Here is an 11,012-nt window from a genome sequence, read left to right as displayed (position 1 = left end):
TGCAATAATAATCTTCTCATTTTCATTTATCATCAAATTTTCCATCAGAATATTAGATTACTTGATAGACAACAAGTCCCATCATATTATATCTCAAAACAAAAAATTCAAAACGAAAAAAAAGAAAAAAAAAAAAAAGAAAAAAGAAAACATAGAGACTGAAAGTACAAAAAGGCCCCTCATCTCTGCCTTCCATTGCACTTTGCACCCTCATCAGTTCTCCCCCTTCCTTTGTGTTTTTGTTCATTCTTTCAACTGAGTTATTAGGCCTTTGGGGCTTCCATAGCTATCATGGGAGGTTGTGGGATTGGAGTACCAATGGCCAACGCCGGCATAACATTCTTGTTCACTTGACTTATCTGAATTTCAACAACATTTGCTTCAATGTCGTCAATCGTCATCTGGTTATTTCCTCCACTGCCCTTTACTGGTTCGAGGATTGCCTCGGCTTCCATCTCCTTGTACTCCTTGTATTTGCCCCATAGAACCGAGTAAAGTCCGATCACAATTAGCACAGCGCCGAGAACACTGAACCAAAAAAGTAGAGAAAAGATAAGTAGGGAAATATAGGGAATGTTGAGAAGTTTGAAAATAAGAAAAAAAAAATTTATTATGATGTTTTTTCTAGTATCCATTTCTTTTCTCTTGTTAAGATGTTAGTTTTATTTGACAGTAACGTTTCATGAAAAATACTGTTGAAAATCATAAGAATCAAAGTGGAATTTTGTTTCTTTCCATAGGGATGGAAAATTGGGGCAACAGTAACAATTTTGCAATATATGGCATCATGCAAAGAAAATTCTAAAAAAAGCTCTTTTCAAGAATTTCTATGTACAATCCTTCACTGCATGATGTGATGGTGATATTTTTATAATTTAAAAATATATTGATGGTTTCATTTATTTTAAAGTGATAGAGACTAGCAACTCAGTATTTTTTTTTTATATATTTTATTTTTGTGTGTTTTTATTTTATTTATTTACATATTACTTACCCTCCCACATAGATCTTTTCTGCAAGGATGAAAGAGCCCATGATTGCCACAATAATCATCATCAAAGGACTGAAGGAAGTCACGAACACTGGCCCTCTTTTCTTCATGACTAGACCTTGCACATAGTATGCAATGCTTGATGACACTATACCCTGAAATCAAAGATTTATTTTATTTTATTAATATATAATTTGGGACATATTATTGAGAGAGGGAGAGAGACAGAGACAGAGACAGAGACTTACAGCATAGGCAGCAGCTAGGAGGTTCATGTCCCAACCAATGGTCCAAACAGAAGGTCTGTGCTCCATTACAAAGGTGACAGCAATGGATTGTAAAGTACCCATGAAGCACACAAGGGTTGTCAGAGAGAGATGGGCTGAGTACTTTTTCAGTGTAATTGCCTGTGATACAATACAAATAAAAAAAATTAAAATTTCTTTTCCTTCTTTTGAAAAAAACTAATAAGGGAGTTTTAAAAGTATGTGTTTTTTTTTTTTTTGTTTTTGGTTTACCTGAAGGATGAAGAAAGCAGCCCAGGCAAGGGTAGCAATGATAAGGAGAATGGAACCCGTAACCCAGTCCTTGTCAGAAGGACCAGAGGCTTGAGGGACAGAGGATGAAGTAGTACCAGAATGCATATGCTTTGACCACACCAAATCAATGACATGACCTTTGTATAATGTCATCAACATTGCCCCTCCCACTGTCACTATTGTTCCCACCACCTTTGCTTGGCATCTTACCTTCTTTATATCCACCTTCTCCATCCTTAATTTTCACAAACCACCAAATCCAATCAATACTCATAACTTGTTACCATAAAACCTATCTATGTATCTATACTAGCAGTGCGTGCAAAACTGGAAGTTACAAAATTTAATGTGAGTTTGATCAGAGCAGTTACATGAGACAAGAATATCATGTGTATTTTGAAAAACACTAAAAAAATTCTGACAAAACTACACCAATTCCGATTTAGGCTCCATAGATATAGAAAGAGAGAAGTGGAGGTGGTGGTGGAGAGTGAAGATAGATACCTGCATATGACAGCCATGACAAATGTCATCGCGGGAAGCATGTTGCTCATGGCACATGAGAAGGTTGGCGAGGTGAATTTCAGTCCAGCATAGTAGAAATTTTGATCAATAACAGGTCTGTAAAATTGAAAAGTAGAGATTAAGATGAGAAATGCTATTTATCACTTGTTTTATTTCACCGCTTCTTATGTTTGATGACTACGATTTTCCAAGAAATGGTATTTGGAATTTTAAGAAGCAACTAGTATACTCACCCAAGAAGGCCCAGCACAAAAATTTGCATAAAAATGGGAAATGTAATCTTCGGCCTCACTTTCCTATAATCAAAACATGAATTAATCAGTCTCTTTTTACCAACACAAGGACTTAAAAAATAAAATTGTTGACTCTCTTTTGAGTGTTAAAAAAGAGAGGTTCTTCTAGTACCTCTCAAGAACGAGAGCGAAAGGAGCGATGACAGCAGTAGCAAAGGCATGCCGATAGACAACGAGCACGTAATGACTCATTCCCCGATTGAGGGAAACTTTGGTGATGATGTTCATTCCGGCATAGCCGAACTGGAGAGAGATCATGGCTATGTATGGCTTGGCTCTCTGAAGAAAACTTCCCAAACATCCTTTCCCCTCCATTTTTCTTTCACTTTCTTGGAAAAGAAAATTATGAGGACTCAAGAAAGAAGGAAGGAAGGAAGAGGAGAGAGAGTAAACTAGCTAGAAGAAGAGAGGAAGAACACTTGAAGTTGCTTTGTGTTTCTCCTGAGGAATAAGATTGTAATGAGGGCTCTATTTATAGCCCATTGGAGAGACCCCTATCCAAATTGTTTCAAGTGTGTGGGAATCTCACTCTCACACGTGACTGTTGCACTAACCATGCATCTATTTGAATATTCTGATTTGTTGTATGTATATATATCCATATACGGGCAATGCGGGTTCCACGTGTCATCAATTGGAGCTTAATTATGTTTTATGGGTTCCACTTTGTAGTGGTAGCTGATATAGGAGCGAGAGAGAGAGGTAACAAAACAAAAGATTAGTGAAATGCTGATGCTAGTGAGGGGCCAACATTGTGTACTAGTGGTAGCTGATTGCAGCCCTAATTCCGACCGGGCCCCACCGATACCGGCACGCCTCGACGCGGCATGGCAAGGCGTCTCATCCATCGGAACAGTAGTACCCACCACCACTCACACCACCGGACTATTATCAAATAGTAACTCACTGTTTTTAAATTTTAGTGCAAAACTTTATGGAGATGGGAAAATAATGGTTTTGGGTGCAAATCTGATATGTGCCCAGATTGGCTTGTCGAGTGACGAAATTGAATTAATCAAAATGTTATACTAATTAAGAGTTAGATTCGATGTTCTGTTGAGTTTCTCTGTGATTCCTATATTTGGGTAAGTTTGCATTATGATGTTCGAAGTATTCATTAATATTTCATGTGGTTACGTAATGGAACAATACCCACTTTATAAAGTAGGCTACTTTCCATTTCTTATCTGGAAAAATGAAAACATATGTGTATAAGAATTTTGATTTTGTGTTTGATATGTTGACAAGTGCATCTCGATTAGGGATGTAAAAAAATACACTGTACGTATCTTTGTAACTTGCATAATGCATCCTGTGTAGAAATGTTCTTTGCCTCTACATGTACAAGTGGGAATGATTTATTTTAATGTTAAGAAAAATGTTTCATTATTCCTTAAGATTTATTTGCTTTTCAATTTAATTGAAAGATTGGTAAGGAGAGAGAGAGGAAAGAGAGAGACTGGAATGAAAGATTGGTGTGTATTACTATCTATTATTGTATTGTGTCATTACAAGAGAATGAGCTCTCTCTCTTTATAGAGAGGAGAAGGAGACAATGGGACAGTGGAGCACCGAAAGTGCATGCGACAATACATTAAACAATATGAAAGCTTCTGTTAAAGCTGAAGGTTGAAGGTGTGTGGTAGTGGGTGAGCTCTCTTTACAGCTACGCTCTCTTTACAGCTACTATAGTGTGATGGTAAGTATATTATATGTTAACAGGCCCCCACAAACTCAAGGAGGGTAGGCATCGACCAAGTTGAGTTTGAAAACAATATCACGGAAGCGCCCAGGAGGATGAGCCTTGGTGAATATATCAGCAGGTTGATCGGCAGAAGCAATAGGGAGAAGATGAACAGTACCACGTGTAACATGCTGTCGAATGAAATGACAATCAATCTCAATATGCTTGGTGCGATCATGAAAAACATCATTGTGAGCAATCTGAATGGCACTCTAATGGTCACAATAAAGAGAGGTAGCGCCAGAAGAGGAAACACCCATATCAGTGAGGAGCCAGCGAAGCCAGAGAAGTTCCTGAGTAGTATCAGCAAGAGCTCGGTATTCAGCTTCGGTGCTAGAACGGGCAGTGAGGGATTGTTTCTTGCTACACCAAGTAAGAAGAGAATCCCCCAAGAAGAAACAGAATCCCGTGGTGGAGCGTCGATCCGTAGGATCCCCAGCCCAATCAGCATCAGAAAAGGCACGCAGTTCAAGTGAGGAGGAAGTAGAGTAGTGAAGGCCATGGAACAGAGTGCCTTTGAGGTATCGAAGGATGTGGAGTAGAGCAGTATAGTGGGGAGTGCGAGGAGCCGACATGTACTGACTAACAATGTGAACAGCATAGGCAATGTCAGGACGAGTCACTGTGAGATAGACAAGACTACTGACGAGCTGGCGATAAAGAGTAGCATCATTGAGGAGAGCCCCATTGAGAGGAGTGAGACGAATCTGAGGATCAACTGGAGTAGATGTAGTTTTGCAATCGGTAAGACCAGCACGAGCCAGAAGATTGGATGCATATTTGGCCTGAGATAAATAAGAGCCAGTAGAATCATGAGAGACTTCAAGGCCTAAAAAGTAGTTAAGAGTACCAAGGTCCTTCAGCTCAAACTGACGATGGAGAAAACGTTTAAGGTGGAGAATACCAGCTGTATCATTACCAGTGATAATCATATCATCCACATACAGAAGGAGAAGAGTGGTACCATGAGGAGTAGTCCGTATAAAAAGAGCAGAGTCATAGGGGCTAGAGATGAACCCGAAGTCATGAATGGTAGAACTGAACTTAACAAACCAAGCGCGGGGTGCTTGCTTGAGGCCATAGAGGGCACGCTGTAGTTTGCAAACCTTATGAAGGGGAAAAGTAGACCCAGGTGGAGGTTGCATGTAGACCTCCTCAAGAAGATTACCATTGAGGAAAGCATTTTTGACATCCATTTGAAAGAGCTCCCAGTGGGGAGCAGCAGCAACAGCCAGTAAACTGCGAACAGAGGTAAGCCGAGCAACAGGGGAGAAGGTTTCCTCATAATCAATCCCATATTCCTGGTTAAAACCCTTGGCAACAAGACGAGCTTTGTAGCGTTCAATAGAGCCATCAGAATGAGTCTTGATTTTGTAAACCCATTTGCAGCCAATTGCAGTTTTGCCAGGAAGAAGATCAACAAGATCCCAAGTATGAGTTTTGTCCAAAGCTTGAAGTTCATCAGTCATAGCTTGCTGCCAAAGAGGATTAGTACAAGCCTCACGATAGGAGGTAGGTTCATAAGTAGAAAAGGCAGCAGACCCAACAATATAATCACGAAGGTGGAGAGGAGGTTGAGTTACCCGGTGTGGTCGACCCGTAGGAGGATTGGTGGGAGGAAGAACCGGTGGAGAAGAAGGTGGTGCAAGGAGAGGTGGACCTTCAGGGAGAGCAGTCTGGTCGGGAGCAGGAGTGAGCAAGGGCGTCTCAATGAAGGAGGAACCTGTATCAAAATCATCAGAGAAGAGATCGATGGAAGGATTAGTAAACAGTACATTAGTGGAAAGTGCAGATAAGTGAAAGGAGAATAGGGAGGAAAACATTTGGTGCTCCCAAAAAATGACATGACGGGAGATACGAAGACGTTTAGAGAGAGGGTCCAACAGCGAAAACCTTTATGTTCAATTCCATACCCAAGAAAGCAACAAAGACGAGAACGAGGTTCAAGCTTGGTATGTTCATGAGATTGAAGGAGAACAAAGCAGGCAGAACCAAAAACCCGAAGATTAGTATAGGGAGGGAGGAGGGGGAGTGCCATGCAGACGTTCAAAGGGAGTTTGATTATGGATGACAGGGGTAGGAGCACAATTGATAGTGTAGACAGCAGTGAGGACAGCTTCCCCCCAAAAGCTTTCAGGGCAGGAAGAAGAAAGAAGGAGAGCGCGAGTAGTGTCAAGAATATGCCTATGTTTCCGTTCAGCACGGCCATTTTGCTGGGACGTGCCAGCACAGGAATGATGAGGCAGTGTACCATGACACTGAAGAAAAGAAAGAAAATCTGAATCCCGATATTCCATAGCATTGTCAGAGCGAAAAAGTTTGATGATTTTGGAAAATTGGGTGTGGATCATTTGGGCAAATCGATAATAAAGGGTTTTGAGTTCAGACCGAGTTTTCATGAGAAAAATCTAAGTAAACCGTGAAAAATCATCAATAAAAACAACAAAATAACGAGATCCCCCCATAGTAGTAGTAGGGGAAGGGCCCCAAATATCTGAATGTATAAGATCAAAAGGTGCACAGGAAACAGATGTACTTTTATTGAATGATAAAGCAGGTTGTTTGGCAAGTTGACAGGGTATACAATCGAAAGTATCTGGAATTACATGACCCAATTGTCCACTAGAAACCAAAGACTTTAAACGATTAATAGAAATATGCCCTAAGCGACAATGCCAAAGATGAAAAGGAGATAATGAGGAAGCAGATGCAGGAGCAGCGATCTGAGGAGAGTCAGGAACATGAAGGTGAATGAGCTCATAGAGACGTCCATGCTTACGGCCGATCCCAATAGTCTGCCTCGTCTGAGGGTCCTGCACCAAACAATGAGTAGCAGAAAAGGTGACAGTTAGACCAAGTTCACATAATTGACCAATGGAGATAAGATTTAAAGTAAGAGTAGGGATATGATAAACTTGAGGTAAAGATAAAAAGATGTGGAAACAGTACCAATATGACGGACAGTCATGAGAGAACCATCAGCAGTTTGAATTGAGGGAATATGAGGAGAGGAAGAGATGGAAGAAAATATAGTTGAACTGGAGGTCATATGATTACAACAGGCGGAGTCAAAATACCAAGAAGAGTTACCTGGAGTTATAGACAAAGCAGTATGAGGAGGTGTACCAGTTGGGGGGAGAATGTGTTTGAACATGGTCTCGACATCCGTTGGAGAAAAGAGAGGGGTAGACGGAGCAGGAGACTCGGAGAAACCCTCAGCGGCAGCAGCAGCAGTGTGATGAGACTGATTCCCAGAATGAGACTGATTCCGGGAACGATGAAAGCTCCCCCGAGGAGAACCACCGCGAGAAGAGTGGCTGTTGGAGGATGAGCGGGATGGATTGCGAAAACAATCCTGTTGCAGATGACCAGGACTAAGTTTGTTGCAGTATCGGCAGGTTCTGACGGGGCAATTGACCAGGAGATGTGTGGAAGGAAGGCCCCGATTCTGACAGTAGAGGCAGGCAGTGGTCCGCTGGGTGAATGATGGCCGGTACGGAGGAGTGGCAAGAACAGAGTCCACATGATGAGTTTGGAGAGTACCAAGACGAGTCTCCTCTGATAGCAACTCAGAAATAGCTTGTTCCAGAGTGGGCAAAGGATGGCGATGAAGAAGAGAGGCACGTACGGGCTCAAAGGATGAAGTGAGAGCCATGAGAAAGTGCACCAACCTTTGCTGATTACGATAAGCAGTAAATAAAACAGCATCTTCTCGGTGAGGCCAAGTCGGTTCGGAAAGAGCAAGCTGGTCCCAAACGGAGTACATTTGAGAAAGGAAGTCATTGATGGACTGACTAGATTCTTGACGCATCCGATGAAGTTGGCTCTGAAGTTGATATTGATGAGCAAGACCAGTGGTCTGGTATCGTTCTTTCAAAAAATCCCAGATGTCTTTTGCAGGGGTAATGACAGAGTCAAGCTGAAAGCGACCAAACTGAAGACTGATAGACGTAACAGAAGTATTTCGAAACCAGGTAATGATTTGGTAATTCTTACTGTCCCATTCCTCAAGACGATCTTCATATGTAGGAGTAGCAGGAGAAACAGTGGTTTCAGCAGTGTCTTTCATCGGTTGGGTCATGTCCCCGGTGATAATTCGCCAGAGCTTCTTTCCTTTGAGGAAGGAAGACATGGCTTGGGCCCATAAAACATAGTTGGAACCATTCAAAATAACGGAAATGGGATGGGAGGCATCATGACGATCCATAATAATAGTTGAGTAGGGCTAAATTGATAGGAATAGACCTGTAGGAGCAAAATTAGGTAAAACAGAGTGTACCAGTGAGTCCGGAAGGCCGAAAATAGCTAGGAAAGGTGGGCTGTGTAGAGATGATGTCAGCAGGATGGAAAATGATGTCAGCGGCGCACGTTAGCAGAGAGGGCGTGCGGCGCACGGTAGCAGAGAGGGCGTGCGGCGTATAGTAGCAAAACGGCGCACGCGGGTGCACAATAGCGGAACGGCGCACGCGGGTGCACAATAGCGGAACGGCGCGCGTGCGGCTCACGGTAGACGAATGGCGCACGCGGGTGCACGGTAGCAAGCGCGGTGCACGAAAGGGCAGAGTGGAAGGCGCGTGAAGGCGCGTGTGAGCGTGGCAACGGAAGCAGAGACGCGCCGAGCAAAGAGGCGGCGCGTGAGAGCGCGTGACGGCGTTTCTGGTGACGGGTTTGGTGCCGTTGGAATCGTAAGGAGATTCCGAGCTGTTTGGTGTAGTTCCACTGTGTACGGGACTAAGCACCAAAATTAAAGAATCCCAGAATTGTATTCCTGTGCTCTGATACCATGAAAGATTGGTAAGGAGAGAGAGAGGAAAGAGAGAGACTAGAATGAAAGATTAGTGTGTATTACTATCTGTTATTGTATTGTGTCATTACAAGAGAATGAGCTCTCTCTCTTTATAGAGAGGAGAAGGAGACAATGGGACAATGGAGCACTGAAAGTGCATGCGACAATACATTAAACAATATGAAAGCTTCTGTTAAAGCTGAAGGTTGAAGGTGTGTGGTAGTAGGTGAGCTCTCTTTACAGCTACTATAGTGTGATGGTAAGTATATTATATGTTAACATTAATATTGAGTCTGTTAATTTAATTTTTAAGCTTAGTTGAGCCTTGAGCATGTTCTGCATGAAGCAGAATTAATGAAGCATCATTCAAGCAGACTCCGGCTTCAAACCATAATCAAAAAGAGAAAAAATTGTCCTTTGCCAGTTGTTAGCGTCTATTATAGAGTTTATCTTGATTTAGTTTTTTGAGTTGTGCAATGATTTCAATACAGTATTGAAAGACAATAACTTGTTGAATCGAATGTTGCGCTACTTTGTTTGAACCCTTGTGATTCGCCGTGCATTGATTTGCATGGCGTTGAGATGGTAGACGTGAATAACAGAGATCGAGAGAAGTCTAATTAGGAAATCGTACTTGAGAGACATAATGATAGGAAAATTGCTTCGGAATTGAGTAGCGAAAATTTGTATGTCTAGAGCTTTGTGAGTCTTATTTGACCTTATTACTGATGGATTGGTGCATCCATAATTTTTCATCATCAGCTTTTCTCAATGTGAATCCTAATTCTTGTTTGTGTGGTTGATTATTATTTCTGCTTCAATCATTTGGTGAATAATTAATTGAAAAATCTCATAATATAAAGATTTTGTCAACTAACTTTCAACTGCAAGAGGCTGATCAAACAAAAAAAAAAAACTTTCAACTACAAAATACATAAACTATTCTGCGCACTACAATTTGGAAACAATATTTTGTATAAAAATTATTTTTCACTTCAAATAATGCAATGAACACACCCAAAACCACAGCCTATACTTAAATTTGTTAAGTTATTAAATTTTATTAGATTTTACACCATGTTAGAAACGAGTAATTATTTAGTAGATGTGAAATATGTGTCACAATATTTACATGGTACTCCTAACCAATTATGCAGTAAAATTTGCTATGGATGAAATAATATTGGCTTACTTTTATTAAGTAGTTGAGAAATAAAAAATAACATATCTAATGTATCTTGTGATTTTTCAATTTTTGAGAGAATCACATAAGTAATACTATATGATACTGTACGACCACCTAATATTTTTTCAATAAAAACCAACAAAATCATGTTGAAAGCTTACAATATATCCTGTTGGATGCAACTTATAAAGCTGCTTATAATATTTTTAGTTTGAAAAAATTTGCCACGATGTTTGTGTACAATTTGCTCTTATCGCTTATTTGGAGCAAAAATAACTTATATATTATTGTAAAATAGAAAAAATAGTACTTTTAAAGTTTATTTTGTGATTATTAGATTTTAGATCGGCGAAAAGTAAACCAAACTAAACCAATATGGTGTGAAATTGAGTCAAAAATTCACACCTTAGAAGAGTATAGTTTAGGGTGTGCCACAACACTTATTCTTACATAAAATATTCCAGTAAACAAATTTGATTCCCAAAAGAACAATGTGTTTCATGTGAAGAAGCCCTATAGGATATTAGGAATGTATTATTATTATTATTATTATTGTTATAAGGAGGGAGGAGGGAGAGTTTTGAGTGAGATATGCATTGTGGATAGCATAGATTCCATTGCACCAAGCAGTTGCGTTGCGTTGGAAGCTGATTACGCATCGCAATACCAACTTCCACTTTGGTGATAATATTGCAACGAATTTCAACCCTTTTGATTCCATACATCACATTCTCTCACTTTGATTTTAAATATTTTTTCCCTTCTTATTTTCATTATTCATCTACATGTATACAAGCATGTAGTATTCAATACACCTTTCTTATTGGATCTTTTCCATCCATCAACAATTTCATTAACCATCTTGAGCATTACCTGCTTCATCCTATTTGATAGCACCTTTGCTAGTATTTTATACATGGCACCAATCAGACTAATAGGCCTATACTC

General features: G+C 40.4%; 1 protein-coding gene across 1 annotated transcript; it reads right to left on the bottom strand.

The window, feature by feature from the left end:
- LOC114313310 (WAT1-related protein At5g07050) lies at positions 1–2,915 on the bottom strand. The gene is made up of 7 exons (XM_028259695.2): positions 2,461–2,915; positions 2,289–2,351; positions 2,035–2,151; positions 1,510–1,765; positions 1,240–1,398; positions 995–1,146; positions 1–528 (listed from the first exon to the last, which is right to left on the bottom strand). Exons 1-7 carry the CDS (start codon positions 2,661–2,663, stop codon positions 264–266), a joined length of 1,215 nt encoding a protein of 404 aa, XP_028115496.2. The 5' UTR covers positions 2,664–2,915; the 3' UTR covers positions 1–263.
- Positions 2,916–11,012: the final 8,097 nt, after the last annotated feature.

Source organism: Camellia sinensis, chromosome 12, assembly GCF_055761805.1.
Source record: "Camellia sinensis isolate YWXY chromosome 12, ASM5576180v1, whole genome shotgun sequence".
NCBI lineage: Eukaryota > Viridiplantae > Streptophyta > Magnoliopsida > Ericales > Theaceae > Camellia > Camellia sinensis.
The sequence above is the reverse complement of the archived record's forward strand: the minus strand, read 5'-3'. Positions and strand labels throughout refer to the sequence as shown.